This window comes from Agrilus planipennis, unplaced genomic scaffold (genome assembly GCF_000699045.2).
Source record: "Agrilus planipennis isolate EAB-ADULT unplaced genomic scaffold, Apla_2.0 scaffold318, whole genome shotgun sequence".
NCBI classification, from domain to species: domain Eukaryota; kingdom Metazoa; phylum Arthropoda; class Insecta; order Coleoptera; family Buprestidae; genus Agrilus; species Agrilus planipennis.
In genome coordinates, this window is record NW_020439042.1 from 177,703 (window position 1) to 194,705 (window position 17,003).

General features: G+C 33.4%; 2 protein-coding genes across 5 annotated transcripts in view; one reads left to right on the plus strand and one right to left on the minus strand.

Moving 5' to 3' along the window:
• LOC108742365 (probable cytochrome P450 301a1, mitochondrial) overlaps window positions 1-11,946 on the plus strand; it is a 16,063-nt gene extending 4,117 nt beyond the window's left edge. For all 4 annotated transcript variants that reach the window (XM_025976810.1, XM_025976809.1, XM_025976812.1 and 1 more), the window contains 9 exons: window positions 91-589; window positions 1,916-2,032; window positions 5,522-5,598; window positions 8,306-8,507; window positions 8,741-8,903; window positions 9,602-9,771; window positions 10,839-10,917; window positions 11,311-11,517; window positions 11,731-11,946. In XM_025976810.1, coding sequence (XP_025832595.1) covers window positions 91-589; window positions 1,916-2,032; window positions 5,522-5,598; window positions 8,306-8,507; window positions 8,741-8,903; window positions 9,602-9,771; window positions 10,839-10,917; window positions 11,311-11,517; window positions 11,731-11,847 — 1,631 coding nt within the window. In that variant the 3' untranslated portion in view covers window positions 11,848-11,946. The remainder of the gene's footprint in view (window positions 1-90; window positions 590-1,915; window positions 2,033-5,521; window positions 5,599-8,305; window positions 8,508-8,740; window positions 8,904-9,601; window positions 9,772-10,838; window positions 10,918-11,310; window positions 11,518-11,730) is intronic.
• Window positions 11,947-14,050: 2,104 nt separating this feature from the next.
• The window catches only part of LOC108742351 (probable cytochrome P450 301a1, mitochondrial), a 16,788-nt gene continuing 13,835 nt past the window's right edge, over window positions 14,051-17,003 (minus strand). The window contains exons 6-10 of the mRNA XM_018477532.1: window positions 16,565-16,768; window positions 15,970-16,142; window positions 14,798-14,876; window positions 14,470-14,685; window positions 14,051-14,335 (exon numbers count right to left, since the gene is read on the minus strand). Of these exons, the coding sequence (XP_018333034.1) occupies window positions 14,228-14,335; window positions 14,470-14,685; window positions 14,798-14,876; window positions 15,970-16,142; window positions 16,565-16,768 (780 nt within the window). The 3' untranslated portion in view covers window positions 14,051-14,227. The remainder of the gene's footprint in view (window positions 14,336-14,469; window positions 14,686-14,797; window positions 14,877-15,969; window positions 16,143-16,564; window positions 16,769-17,003) is intronic.

The window sequence follows — 17,003 nt, forward strand, 5'->3', positions numbered from 1 at the left end:
TGTGTTCAAAAAAAATTTTAAAAGCTGTAACATATTTATTATTTATTTAAAGTAATTTAAATAAGAAGGTTGTCTGTTTTTTTTTTGCAGAAACTAATGAAACCAAATTAACATTCAACATGCGTGCTAGTGTTACCATAAAATCGGCAAAATTATGCGAAAAATACTTTCCGTTTCAATATCGTTACCGATCTCATGCCGCTATCACATCTAACATTGCTTCAAACAACTTCTTCCCATGTGAAGATGAGGTTTTACAAGTGGCTAAACCTTACTCAGACGTACCGGGCCCGAAACCCATACCAATTTTAGGTAATACGTGGCGTTTGTTACCATTAATTGGTCAATATGATGTATCTGACGTTGCCAAACTTTCTGGCCTATTTTACAAAGAGTATGGAAAAATTGTTAGATTAAGTGGACTTGTGGGAAGGCCAGATTTACTATTCGTATACGACGCCGACGAGATCGAAAGGGTTTACAGGCAGGAAGGACCAACTCCATTTCGTCCTTCGATGCCTTGCTTGGTTAAATACAAGGGTGAAGTAAGAAAGGAGTTTTTTGGTGACTTACCTGGAGTTGTGGGTGTGTACGTGATACTTTCTTATCTAAATATTTTTAGAAATGTCATTTTTCGGTCACAACAAGGTCAAAATAATTTTTTCTTTACTTTATCCTCTTACATTAAAAAATAAAAAAGATTGTAGAAAAACTGGAAAATATGAGGTTCAACGTATTACTGTGCTAAATTTCAAATTATAAAACAATTACATTTGTTTGTCATAATTTTAAAATTACAAATGTTCAAAAAACACCATTACATGCAATACATTAAAGATAATCAGCGTAACATTTTTTTAGGTCATAAGGAATTGTTGTTTTAAAAATTAAGCAATTTTAAGCGGTCGACGTAAAATTGCTTCCAATTATTTTTGCGGTAGTTCCTCTTGGCCCACTTGTTCATGGATTTACTTTGAAACATCAGTGATTCATGTTGTACCTACGTTATATTGCCCAAATAAAATTATATCTAATCAAAAATCAACCACACTGTAAATTAACCGTGGGCAAATTTCTGAAAGTTTAAACATATGTTTCTATTTTTGTAACTAATTTCTTGCGCATTTTTATTACTGAAACAAAGAGCTCCACAAATTGTAGTCATCATCATGAAGACTATAGATAAAGAGTCCAGAAGCACGATTAAATAAAAACAATGAGGACAGGGGCGAAGGTATCACTATTTTTTTTAATTTCGTGTGTTATGGGCTCATACAGGGCTGCATGGGGCTTGACAACTCAATTCTATTGTCTCTATGTTGAAATTAGAACCGTACACAATAGAATCCATGATCAAGACAATCTGAACCAACTACAGTCTAATCTATCCAAACAAATGTTGGCAGCATTGTGTAATAACAATACTTTGATTATTATCTCTATGTTAAAATGAAGGCCGTGAAGTGTAGACTCCATGATCAGAGCAATCTACAGCCTAATCTTTCCAAAAAGATTGTTGGCGGCATTGCCAACTTCGTAAATTCCGCATCAGCTCAAAAAACAAAGGAAAACAAAAACAAAAACAAAAAGTTGAAAATAAGTAATAACAATGCTTTAATTCGTATAATAATCTTAAGCAACCTTCGAGTAAATAAAAATAATTTAATTGAGACCTCAATCCAAACACTCACGACGACAAAAAATGAAGAATTGAGATTTTTGTTACGTCAAGGTCTTCTATTAATTGTTGACGGACATTTACATGTTATTTCATTGCATAATGCGAATTTATTTTTAAAAGTAGCGGTTCATCTTAAGACATGGCCTTGAAAAAAATAATCTTGACCTACATTGTTCACTAATGAGCAGGTTGATGCGGCAATGTCACAACTAAATGTGAATTTCTCTTGTGCAGGCACGGACAGCCTTGGAGAGACTTCAGAACCAAAGTTCAGAAACCAGTTTTGCAAATTCATACTGTTAAGAAGTATATCGAACCAATCGAGGATACAACAAATTATTTCATTCAAAGGTACACACAATCATTAATTGATTTTTTTTGTGAATGCCGGTTGGTAACGATTAAAAAACAGTCGAATCAGAAGAAGTGTAATTATGGATTACAATTTTCATAATATCAAAGGAGGAAGTCAGAGGAAGGACGATAAATTAACAATATCAATTGAAAATTTCTTTATTTTTTTTTTGTTTTCGTGGAAGAGGGGAAATCTTCAAAAGACACCCAGCCGTCCGTACGACTAGGTAGTGTCGGATTTCCGAGGAAGAAGTCCTCGGACCTACCGATTAAAACCCCTCTATCTCAGGCTGTTCTAGGACCAACTAGGGTCCTCTTCAGCCGTCAATTGGAAAAACATTCACATATTAAGCAGAGGATAGAGCAGGGTTCAGTCGCCTTCAATAAAAAGAAGTCGTTTCTATGTTCGCGAACGATTAATTTAGAAATTCGAAAAAGATTGTTAACGGTGTATGTTTGGAGCACGGCGCTATACGGGTGGGAAAGATGGACGGTGGGCGCGGCGGAAAAGAAAATGTTCGAAGCGTTCAAAATGTGGTGTTACCGGCGAATAATGAGGATACCGTGGATAGAGAAGGTTAGAAATGAAGAGATATTAGAAAGAATAGGAGAACAGAGGACATTATGGAAGTCAATAAAAAATAGGCGAGATAGATTGGTAGGACAGCTTCTCAGGCATGAAGGTCTAGTCAGAGACATATTAGAGGCAGAAACAGGAGTTAAGAGGAGTGGAGGTAGACCTAGATTAAGTTACTGTTCGCAAATATTTAAGGGGTATGTGGGATGTTTTCGTTTTAAGGAAATGCAAAGATTAACTCTGGATATGAAGGAGTGGAGGTGCGTGTCGAACCAGTCTTAGGACTGACAACCTTATGATGATGATGATTAACAAAACAAAAACTAGTAAACATTAAATTCTCCACTATTATTATATTACTATTACTATTTCCTACTAACTGTAGCGTTTCAAGAATTTGGCAGAGGCCTTATACGAAGACACAGTATAAATATAATATACCTATACAGCAGGGTCACTCCTTTCATCTGACCTAAAATCTCGACTTTTTTTGCAGGCGGTCATAAATCAACTTTATATGCGCTGAATTGATGTCTATATTACGTGGACATTTCAACAGCTTTACCAATGTGTATAGATACAGATTATATACTTATACGAGGGTGGATTGATAAGTTTCCGGCCTGACCAAGAAAAACAAGGTTTTTAAAAATTTTTTTTTTTTATTTCTCAACATAATCTCCTCCAAGGCTGATACATTTCTCATAGCGGTGTTCCAGTCTATTAATGCCATCTCTATAGACTGATTCGTCAAGCTCCTCAAAATAACCATTTACAGCTTCGATTACTTCTTCATTGTCCGCAAATCTCTTACCGCCAAGCCATTTTTTGAGATTAGGGAACAGAAAATAGTCACTCGGGGCTAGGTCTGGAGAGTAAGGAGGGTGCGGCATCAATTCAAACTTTAGATCGTTGATTTTAGCCGTCGCAACGATTGACGTGTGCGCTGGTGCGTTATCGTGATGAAACAAGATTTTTTTCTTCGCCAGATGAGGTCGTTTAATTTTCACCTCGTGGCTCAAACGTTGCAATAAGTCTGCGTAGTATTGACCAGTGATAGTATTACCCTTTGCAAGGTAATCAATGTATATAATACCTCTTGCATCCCAAAAAACAGTAGCCATAACCTTGTTCGCCGAAAAAATTGTTTTTGCCTTCTTTGGAGTTGGTTCCCCTGGTCCAATCCACTGTTTAGACTGTTCTTTGGTTTCAGGAGTGTAGTGGTGGACCCACGTTTCGTCAACGGTTACGAATCGACGCAAAAATTCGCTTGGATTACGCTTATACAATGACAAATTTGCGGTAGAAATGTTTTTTCGAATCAATTTTTGGTCGACTGTTAGCAAACGCGGCACCCATCTTGCACAGAGCTTTTCCATATGCAAATGTTGGTGCAAAATATGTTGCACACGTTCATATGACATCTTACAGGTCTCAGCTATCTCACGCACTTTCAATCTGCGGTCTCCCAGCACTATTTGATGAATTTTTTCGATCATATCTGGAGTTGTGACCTCAACGGGGCGTCCTGAGCGAGGCCCATCAGAGGTGCTCACACGACCCTTTTTAAACTCGGAAACCCACTGCTTAACGGTTGAATATGACGGGGAGGATGTCCCCAGTGTTGAGTCCATCTCTTTTTTAATTTCCTTCGGCGTTAACCCCTTCAAATAAAAGTATTTGATGACAGCACGATTTTCCTGCTTTTCCATTTTTACGAAAACCACAGAGGCGTCTTGTTCAGCGTGCTGTCAAACCTACACTAGCAAGGAGATCGGGCTGAAACTATAGCTACAAGCTATCCAAGGATGGTACTATAGAATGTCACCTCAAGGTAGGCCTAGTGGCGTCATCTCTTGGTTAGGCCGGAAACTTATCAATCCACCCTCGTATTGTAGCTTAACGATGACATTCTTATCAGACCACTTCTGCAATGGTGATCCATTACCAAGGGGGAATTATTAATAATGTTGTTGATTCAGATTGAAACTGAATTTCTAGAAAACAAGTAGATTAAATTTTAAAAATTAGGCAAACCACTCAAAACACAATCATTATCATCATAAGGTCGTCAGTCCTAAGACTGGTTGGAAACGCACCTCCACCCTTTCCTATCCTGAGCTAATCTTCGCAATTCCCTAAAACAGTCCCAAATCCTTTAACTATTTGCGAACAGTAATCTAATCTAGGTCTACCTCTACTCCTCCTGTTTCTGCCTCGAATATGTCTCTGACTAGACCTTCATACCTGAGAAGGTGTCCTACCAATCTAAGTCGCCCATTTCTTATTGAATCCTTTGTTCTGCTATTCTTTCTAATATTTCTTCATCTCTAACCTTCTCTATCCACGGTATCCTCATCATTCGCCTGTAACACCACATTTCGAACGCGTCTAACCTTTTCTTTTCCGCCGCGCCCACCGTCTATCTTTCGCACCCGTACAGCGCCGCGCTCCAAACATACATCTTTAACAATCTTTTTAGAATTTCTTAATTAACCGCACGCGAGCTTAGATGTGACTTCTTTTTATTGACGGCGACTCTCCCTGCGCTATCCTCTGCTTTGAATCCCTACCACTCCTTCCGTCCTGACTTATCTGACTTCCTAGATACCTACCTAAAATCAGTCACTTCTGTTAATTTTTTGTCTCCTATCTTTATATTCGCTCTTTCCCTAAATATAAAGTCTAAAATGAAAATGTCAACCCCTTTACGTCAGAATTCTTAAAAACCTTTTTAAATATTCTCATTTAGCATTTGCATATAAAAAGTTGCAGATTAATGGGAGCGGGGCGTAATTGGCTCTGTAACCTTATAATGGGAAAGGCAATAAACATTTTTTCGACCGTTTTCAATCACAAACGCTTACAGGAAATAAAGATGTGTAATTTGTTATTAATTTATATTACAGGATGATGGAAATGAGAGATGAACGAGAAGAGATGCCAGCTGATTTTGATAACGAAATTCACAAGTGGGCTTTAGAATGTAAGTTACTGAAACTTTAATTATATAATTTACATTCATACGATGGCTTATCAACATTTTAAGAACTCTCAGAATCTACACAGCAATATTGATAAATTAATTTTTAAAAAAAAAAAGGGATGGTGTATTGGTTTTCGGAAAATGCAAAGATTGTCTCAGGACATAAAACCGTGGACATACATGTCCAACCAGTGACTGAAGACTTTTGATTATGATGATTTATAATAATTAATATTATTTATCTGCTTTAAAATGTATTAGTCGCTAATGTTGTAAGTCACATTTGAGTAGTTTTGAACAAGGTTAGTAAAAGAAAAAGTTTCTTTAAGACGTTTAGTAAAATATTGTCGAACTCACTCAGCCCATCATCACAATTTTGTTTCAGTGTCAGTCATTAAATATTTCACTCGCAAAATTGTTCTTGTTTTTTATACTCCATACAACGAAAGGAAATAAGTACTTGATCCCTTTCAAATTCGCCGAAAGTTTCGTTTGGACTAACGGATGTAGAATGTTTACCGTGTAGTTGAATTAAATAGTAGAGCAGACGGAACTAATTTAACGTTTAACAATAACACATTGTAGAAAGTTTGCTGATTATTTATTATATTGTACGTATTAAAGTAAATTATTCCTAACAAAACAAAAAACCACTCAAACATTCTTTTGTATTTATATGCAGGTACATCAACTTTGAGTAAAATGAAGGTTTTTCACCTTTATTCCATTCACTACCTGCCGTATGAACAATTGCATTTTACTTTCACACATACACCTTACTTAAGTTCTATAGGTATCTTTATAACGTTATGTAGTTGTTATGTAGAGCTTTCTAATGAATAAATAATTGAACGCGTCCGATATTCTTCCTTCATACTGATGCTAGTAATCAACCTTATTTCGAAATAAGCAACAGATTGGTATTTTCACTCGAAAATAGTAGCACCTGTACTAGAAGAAGCTTCGGTAATAAAATTGATAATTAACAACAGTGGAATTATCTAATGATAAACAGGAAAATATGTAATATGCTGTAGACGGTAGATACTACTTATTAGTTCCACAAGATATCACAAAATTTTACAATTTCACAACTTTTCATCTACCTTTCCAACATTTACTCGCCCTTTGTCACTTGAAGAACAACTGAACTAATTTTTAGTCACTACTGAACGTTGGAAACAAATCAGTAATCAGATAAAAAATAAACGTAAAATCGTTCTTCCTATTTTCTCAGATAGAATGTTCCAAAGTGAATTGGTCCGGAAGAATCGAGAACATTCTGGAATATTCGAAGATCATTATGTACGAATGATGGTAATGGTGTCAGAGACTACATTGCTCAATTTTAAATATATTTCGACCAAAATGTTCAAGATTTATCATGTTTGATGGGTGTGTAGGTTTACGAGTCGACGATCGGCCACCAAACAAAGCTTTAGATAAAGTGAAAATGTACTAGAATATTTCTAGGGTTGTCTTCTGATAGAATGTTCTCAAATGGCTGAGATTCCTCTCAAATATTTCAATCGGTATCATAAAAATTTTTGGAATCTCCTAAATATTCGAGATTTCTCCAGTCTAGTATGACCCACGACTCCTGAGATGCTAGAGCATCATAGACGCCTTCGATATCGATCTCCTGCGGCATTCGTTCATTTGACTGATGTTGATCATATTTTGAGAATAAAAAAAACGGTTTGACAACTATTATTCAAAAATGTCTTCTGAGGTATCATCATCATCATAAGGTCATCAATCCTAAGACTGGTTGGACACGTACCTCCACTCTTTCCTATCCTCAGCTAAACTTCGCATTTCCCTAAAACAGCCCACATCCTTAACCATTTGCGAACAGCAATCTAATCTAGGTCTACCTCTACCCCACCTAACTCCTGTTTCTGCCTCTAATATGTCTCTGACTAGACCTTCATGCCTGAGAAGGTGTCCTACCAACCTATCTCGCCTATTTTTTATTGACTTCCATAGAGTCCTCTGTTCTCCTATTCATTCCAATACCTCTTCATTTCTAACCATTTCTACCTACGATATCCTCATCATCCGCCTATAATACATTTCGAACGCTTCTAACCTTTTCTCTTCTGCCGCGCTCACTGTCCATGTTTCGCACCCGTACAACGCCGTGCTCCAAACATACACCTGTAACAACCTTTTTCGAATTTCTAAATTAACCGTTCGCGAGCATAGAAGTGACTTCTTTTTATTAAAGTTGACACGACCCTGCGCTATCCTCTGCTTTATATCCCTACTCCTCCTTCCATCCTGACTTATTATCTGAGATATAATATAAAAATAAGCATTTGCCTTTTGTATTTATATTTTTGATAGAATTGCTTCAAGGGCATATAATGTATTAGATTTGTATGTCTTAATGAAAGCAAACAGAAGTCGTTTTGCTGAAAAAATACAGAAATAGAAGCTCTATGCTCTATTGCATTATGAAATTTGCAAAAACGTTCTTAACAGAAATTTTATTTAAAATGGAATTAAAATTTAGAGATCATCAGTTTTTGAGGATAATAAAATTCCAAGTCGTCCAGTTAAGAACTATTAATTATATCATAATTAGGTAATTACAATGATATTTCCGTTATATATAACATGCTTTATTCAAAAGTGATAAAATTCATATCCAGGGTGTCTCGTCTAGTTAATCCATTAGTAAATTATTATTTACATCCTTTAGGTATAGGAAAAGTAGCACTAGACGTTCGATTAGGTTGTTTAGATCCAAATCTACCGCCGGATTCCGAACCCCAAAAAATTATCGATGCTGCAAAGTATGCCTTAAGAAATGTAGCAATTCTGGAATTAAAATTTCCATTCTGGAGATTCTTCCCAACGCCTCTTTGGACCAGATATGTAAATAACATGAACTTCTTTGTAGAGTAAGTAAATTTTCATTTTATTGTTAGTTTTAATTATTAACAAACAAATGAAATTTAAATACCTAGTCTCCGGTTCATCCAGTATCTTAAACGAGAATCAAGTAACCTTTTAAATAATTCCTGATTACATTATAACAAATAAATATTATTTAATGTCTGTTCAACATTCACCGTTATTTTTATTGTTTTTTAATTAATTTAAATTCTGAGTAGCACACGTGTACTATTTTTAGAATTTGTTCGAAATATATTAACGCAGCGCTAGAGAGATTAAAAATGAAAACGGTAAAAAATGAAAAGGATTTGTCACTGGTTGAAAGGATCCTTGCAAAAGAACCTGACACTAAAACAGCAACCATTTTAGCTTTGGATTTAATTTTAGTAGGAATTGATACCGTAAGTATTTTAATGTTTTGACTTTAAGAGATAAACTAACTTATTAAACCCTAACACATTTTTGAACGTTTAAAAAAGAAGAATCACTCTAACGCAAAAATTATTAGAGGGTGGTTCCGTGAATAGTTCCCTGAATTCTAGTTTCCATATCCTCCCCCTAATAACTAAGTAATCGACATAAATTAATAAGGGTTGTAAGATTTATTGATTTTTATGAAACCACACCGTTTCGCGTCAACATACGGGGCTTCTTCAAGGTAGATTTCTTATATGGACAATTTTTAATTAACTAAGAAATCTACACTCGTATGTTGGGGCAAAACGTCACTGTGGTTTTATAAAAACAATGAACCTTACAACCCCTATTGGCTTAATTACTCGATTGCTTAATACCATCCCCCAATTACATTTTTAATTTTTTATAAACAGTTTGATATCTCAATAAAGCGAAACACAGAATTTTGTTAAGAAATATTTTTAGCTGAACAGTTTTGAATAGATTACTATAAAAAAAATACTTGTATACGTATTAATGTATAGTTTTGTAACAGTTTAAACACCAAGCGCGTTAAAAACAAAAATGAAAATTTATGTACATATCACACAGTTACCAGTTGCAAAAGGATGGAGTAAATGAGAACAAGCAAGAATTGTTTGCTTATTATCACATTTCACAATAAAATACTCATCTGGTCTAGATTTCAATGGCTGTATGTTCAATTCTATACCAACTGGCTACAAGACCGGATCAGCAAGAAAAAATATATCAAGAACTGAAAAATGTACTGTCTGACCCCAATACACCGCTTACAGTGAAACTGTTGGATCGGATGGTTTTTCTCAGAGCATTCGTGAAAGAAGTCTTCAGGTAGGTTAATAACACACACTGAGCAATTAAATTATTATAATAGTCACTCGTAATAAATTGATAAATGAACAACAGTTTAACAAATTATTAATAGGTTAACAACAGTTAATAAGCCCATAAATAAAATAACGTTAAATGAGAACAGTAATTATTGATTTTTAAAATTTTCGACTCTTGCTCAAGAAATAGAAAAGAACAGACTCCAATACACTTCAACATAATATCGACAATAGTATGCCATTTTCTAAAAGACTAAAACTGTTAATACAAATAAGAACATAGAAAAAAGAATTATAAGCAACATGTGGGGAGTTAGAAGTTCAGGGACGTAGTTAACTTTTTTGCATATGCCAAGAATGAGCCCCATTGTTCTAGTTCCTCATACAACCTAATAAGATACCTTAAGTTCCATGATAATAACTAAATAAACAACTCATTATAATTGGTCACGAAAATTCGCAGAAGCTGATAATTCTGCATAGTTGTTGACTAAATAATGTTCAAATAGTTTCAATGAACAAATGTAACCTTAAATCGCATTTAAACAAAAGCTCGACTTGCTAAGTAGTCACAGCATTTATCAGAAATCAATGCAGTAACTTTAAGACAATCTACATAGGTCAAAGTAAAAGGTCTATGTGAACTAGGCTTAAACAACATCTATAGGCACTATAGTATATTGCGTTGTATTTAGATAAATTATAGAATTTGGTAAAAATTGTATGACACGTTTGCAATTTTGATTTTTCGGCTTAACATGTAATAAGTAGTAGCCAACAGCTTAAAATTTTGATAGCTTAGGAACATCCAGAAAGTTAGTACAAATTCAAAAGTTTTTTCTGATACTACACATAAATAAGATTAAAGGTTTTTTTATGGTTTCAAAATTCGTATGTTTAGGTAATAGGTACCAATCGTATTTTGATGAAGGACGAAAATCCTAAAAATTAATGAAGAAAATGCAGTAGCCCAGTTTTGAATTTCAAATACTTAATACGTAATAATAAGAATTGTAAATACTGAAAGGTAAAGTGTTTTAAATTTCTCCAATTTTTTATTTTTTTAAGAATGTATTCTACAGTAATTGGTAATGGAAGGACATTACAAAAGGATACTGTTATTTTAGGCTACAAAATTCCCAAAGGGGTAAGTTTTGTTTTGAAATTAAAATATTAATTAAACTTCGATATTTAAATTAATTCTCCTAGTGTAAAACGTCAAACTATAAAATTTTAAGCTTTTTCAAGTGTTTTGTTAACTTATTTACACAATAACATTAAAAGATTCGGAATTCTAAAAGTTTATAAATAATAAAGAATGGTCTTTAACTATTATTAATATTCTACTGTTTATACAATACGTATTATAAAAAAATAGGTATTTGTTATGCATAATTGAATAAATATGAAAATCAAAAGAAAATATGTTTATTTATACATTATTAAAGTAATAATTACTAACAATATGTGTGACATTATTAGAACAATTAAAGAATCTTAGTTAAAAGTTGTTTATTTTTTTTTTACTTTCGTAATATAGGTTCAAGTGGTTTTTCCCACTCTGATAACCGGAAGCATGGAGGAATACGTAAGTGATCCTGAAACATTTAAACCGGAAAGGTGGATGAAAACGCATAGTCACAGTAATAAATTACATCCATTTGCCTCGTTGCCGTACGGTCATGGAGCAAGGATGTGTTTGGGGAGAAGATTTGCAGATTTAGAAATTCAAATACTATTAGCCAAGGTAACAAGCATCGAAAGTTTCTTCTAAACGTGTTAATGCAGTAAAATGATAAATCACCTTCGAAATCGTAATATCGGGGCAAACTTTATTTATTCTCTTCGAAATTATTAACAATACATTTATAATAAAAAGTCTGATTCCTTCAAGTTTCCATAAATCATAACCCACCCTGTATATATATTTCATCTGCAAATATATTTTTTGTTGTTTTAGTTAATTAGATCATACAAACTAGAATATCATCATCCCCCACTGGATTACAAAGTGACATTTATGTACGCTCCCGATGGTGAACTCAAGTTAAAAGTTACCAAAAGAAATGAATCATAATTATCTACAATACACAGTTTAACTAATTGTAATGTAAAGAAAGACTTATTCTAACTGTATATTATTATGTACATACTACTACGTTAATAAATACATTTTTATTTATGTAAATGACTACCTAATTTCTTAAAAACCTGTCTCATAAACAACAATATTAAGTGCAAATTATTAATTAAACATAATTGTTAGAATCTGTTAGTGTCCGACCGAAAGTTCGGTTTCGGTTTCGGTCGAGTTTCGGCAAAAATACGAGTTTCGGTTTCGGCGGCAAACCTGCCGAAACTACGACCGAAACCGAAACTGCGTTTATTACTTAAATATTAAGTTACTATACCTATTGTGATATTAGGTAACAATAACAAAAGTAATTTTATGTTTAATATTATATAAAAAAAAGCATGAATAGTCTTCAAAAGAAAAATGAGTCTAGTCTACTGTACTTACTCAAATAAACATCTCACCTATTTTAAGTATTTTTAAGGCGCAATTAAAGTATTTCCTTAAATGAGGGGTTGTTATGTTGATTTTGATTTGATTATTTATTAATAAGTGAAAATGTCAAAGACTGCAGAGCTATGTGATTTAAAGATAAAAAAGTAAAACTGACTGATTATAATAACGTTTTCTTTATTTTTCTCTCAAAACATGATCCTTATAAGAAAGTTTCGGTTTCGGTTTCGGTTTCGGCTGAAATTGAGACCGTTGCCGAAATTCGGTTTCGGTCGTAAAAACCAGTTTCGGTCGGACACTAGAATCTATACTAGTTGCAAATTGAGAATGGAACAAACGGATATAGGTACTATTACGTGCTATTATTAAATGATGACATCATCCTTTATATAAGACATGGACAGACAGACACACGAGTGATCCCATAAGGGTTCCGTTTTTTATTCGAACGTACGGAACCCGAACCCGAGAACTAACTTAACATTGTAGTTGAAAAAAACTCAAGTCCTCCTATACTTTAAAACTGCAAATGTAAATCTGTACGCACAATATTGTTTTATTGAAAGATTTACCACATTATGTTCGGACCATAAACTTTTATTAATTTTTTTGTAATCTATAAGTAAACTATTTTCTGTATTTTTTCTAAAAAAAAATTAGATTCAGTAGTTTCGAAGATAACTGGGTGCGGAATGTTCAATTTTCATCTATTTTCTTAAATAACTTTTTATTTTAAAATTATAAAAAAATATATTTAAGACCCTTATACAACAACCCTTTCGTTTGATATGTTACACGGTACAGTTTGAAAAACTTTTTTTTTAATTTCCTATTGATCCCCGTTCCGAAAATTGACCCCCATGTTCAAAATTTATTTATTTACTTTTGTGCGTTAGTGTTTGGGTCAAAGAAATTCATATACATGTATATGTGTATTAAGTTTCAACTTAATTGGTCCAATAGATTCGGAGCAAATTGACTGTGACAGACAGATAGACAGTCACACAAATGATCCTACAAGGATTCCGTTTTTCGTTCGGACGTACAGATCCCTAACAATAGACGTGATGTAGGTAAATTTGTACAAATACCTTCAATTGTCTTTTCATATAACTAAATAAGCAATCCAAACGTTTGAAAAGTTCAGAGATACACTTTGTTCAAAGTATTTTTGAAATTCCGGTAGTAAAGGGTACTCAAAGAAGCAAGTAGTATCTTCAGATGTATGTGGTTGAAAAAACAGATTCCACACGTTAACCACAAAAGGAACAAATGCCGATAAAGAAATGTGTATTTTCTATGTTCCGTTAACATTTTGCCTTACCTGTATAGAAAGCACTGAAAACATATCTTCATCTAGACCCGTCTTGTCCAAAAACTCAGTTGTTGTGTTAGTCTACCTAAAAGTTCTTTCACTTTAACGTAATCTTCATAAGATTAAAACTGATTTCCAATTTGTTGCTAATAATAAATTTACTAATAATTATTCAAAGTTGCTACTGTAGAAAACATGTACAAATATTACAACAACGCTAAAGGCAGATCTCCGAGCGCACGAAATTGGATTACCTGATTAAAAAATTAGTAGAAAGGGATATTGATACCATTCCTTATGAACTAAGTTTATTTATTTTCAGATTACATAACACGCGTAGACTCGAAATGGTTATAATTAATGGAAACTCAATCATGGTAGAGGTTTCATTGCATAAGTAATTAAAGAAAACTCATTCAATAAAGTCCTTTATAAAAAAAAAGTTACACAATGTGAAAATAAAATCTCTGTGATTTTATTAAAATTAACATAATGAATATGTTACCACAACATATTGAATAAATACCATTTGTAATTTTTGTTGAAAGCCGCTGTTTTTGAACAATAGTATATAAATAAATCTTTACAAAATTTAATACTGTATTTTATATTTCTCTATCGATCCACAAATTTAAGTTTAAGGGGACCATTTGGCGTATACATGGGATGGATATGGTAATCTAGTTTCTCGTAATTGTATTCGATGTGGAAAGCCTGTATTATCTGAAAATTACCAATTAAAAACATGGTAATTCAAAAATATTTGCCTTTAAAAATGAATAATTTATTTAAATAAAGCAATCAGCATCATCATCATTCGCTCAATTAAAAATTTATATTTTTTATTTGTTTGTTACCTTTGCAACTGCTACTTGCAGTTCTAGCTCAGCAAATCTTCTGCCAAGACACATCCTTCTCCCATAACCAAAGGGTAATGAAGCAAAAGGATGATGATTTTCACTAGCTGATTTATCCTTGTTGGATTTTAGCCACCTTTCTGGAAGAAATTCGCTGCTTTTTGGAAAATAATCATCTAAATTACTAACAACGTAGTGCTGAAAAACTACTTGAACCTAAACAAAAAATCACATGATGTATTGTAGACAAATAAATCAATTTCTTTTACTTATTACGTACTTCAAGGTTTAAACAAAAGAAAATTATTTCCCTTGAAAGTTAACTCACCCCTTTTGGTATTTGATATCCCCCTATTACGCAATCTTTACTTGTACATCTTCCATTACCAATTACGACGGGGTACATCCTTAAATATAATTTTAATCGTTTGAGTATTATTATATTACCTTCCTTTTCAATTTCGAATGTATAGAACCAGAGATTAATAAGGGTGCGGTTTTTTTTATTATTGCATTACAAAACCAACACTAAGGTTTCGTCTCTAATCGTGAAGTATTTTCAAGGTATACATGTATACAATTAAAAGCGAAACGTTGGTGTCGGATTCGTAATGCAATAATAACAAATCTTACAAGTTACAACCCTCATTAGATTCCGATTCAAAAACAACAATTTCATGAAAATTGCTTTTGTTTTATGCCCCTTTAATTTCACTGACCAAAAGGTCAAACCTTTAAAACGAAAAAATAATGATTTATGATTAAATTTGAAAATATATTTTGGTAATTTTGTTGGGCAATATTTTGAAAGGCCGAATAGTCACAAATGAAATCCTCCAGGATGTCAACCAGCACTGAAGATGGAGGGACCTCTAAAGAGGTTCGCCACTAGTGCTAGCAAAACGTTAAGAGACAACTCCAACTGACTACGACCTTTAGACAACATCAGTTCACTGGTCGCAAAAGCCTTTACCAGTTTGTTGTTTTCTTAATTCTCGTTTTTTTTACTCTTGACTATAGTTTTTTAAATTAATATTCTTATCACCTAACATTTTTGAAATGAATCTTCGTTATCGACAGTAGAAAGAAAGTTTATTAGGGTATAAAACCGAAAACTGTAACGTCACGCGTCACGTCACACGCCGCATGTGACCCCTAGTGGATATATCCAAAAAGAGTCACTTTAACAGAAACTCATTAAATCTTTTTTAACAGAGTTCTGATTTTATTCTATTGAAGGGTTTTTTAGATACTTCGTATATCACTTTAATCGTATTATTTCAGAAAGTTTACACATTCACTATCAGTATACGAATTATAGCATCCGCTGTCCACGTGTTCCTTTTTTTTGCATGAGAAATTCTCATTTACAACCGCAACTGCCGGTGCAATTAAGGATAATGATTGCTATTATTTCACGTCGTCAAGGATAACATTATTGCAACGTACGTATGTGCACTGTACATACGATAGTAACAACAATGTAATAAGTGCATTTACCTCATAGTTTCCTTAATGCACGCTTTCAAGTAGGTCATCTGTTCTAGCTTCGCATTTGTGAACGTTGTGGTATTTCCACTGGGCAGTAAACGTAATATTTCCTCGTGTAGGATTTCTTGCTTATCTGGATGGATAGCAAGTTGGTAAAGAATCGAAGCTAAGGCATTCGAAGTCTGAAAAAGACACGGTAATTAATACAATGCGCTTTCTGCTTTTTTAAAATTTGAAAATCGATATGGTACCTCTACAGGATATCTCAAAAATTAAAGTAAACCTAACTCGTCATCAGTAAGAAGATCTAAATTTAACTTTAATAAAAATTATTTATAATGTAATTATCAGTAGATTGTGAGATATTGTGATAACTAGATATTTTATCAACCTGGAGCTTTTTTGATTTACCTTTAACGTGCTGATGAGACCTAATAAGATCGAAACCGACATCCACGCCTGATAGTTTCCATTAGATAACTGACCGGCAACTCATATTATTCTTATCAAAAATGCTTTGTTTTTCAGTTAAATTGAAATTTTATTTCATTCGTAAAAATCATTACCTATTCGAATCAGTAACAGTATTACTAATGTGACTTACGGTATCAATGCCGACTAAAAACATGTCTAAAGCCAAAACAGTAGCAGTTTTGGGGTCATTTTCCAAAAGAACCTTTTGTAACACTGAAGGGTGGCTATGGTCTTTTCCCTTGTCTAAATTTTCTATTGCCCTTGAAATGTGATGCATTGTGGTTCTGAAATTATAATTGAAATATTTCCGTAATGTTGAAGAATTTTGATTAAACTAACATTAATGTTACCTTGCAATATTAATTTGAAATCATTTTTTCGATTTTTAATTTACCCACTACAAACTGCCTCAAATTAATGAGGGAAAAATTGTTGCTGTTGTCACACCCCCGCCGGGAATCGAACCCGGGACCTTTGGCTTTACACACCAATGCTCTACATGTATATTATTTGGTTTGTTTTTGAATGTATTTTCTACTTCGACTTCATCAAATTAAAAATAACTGAGG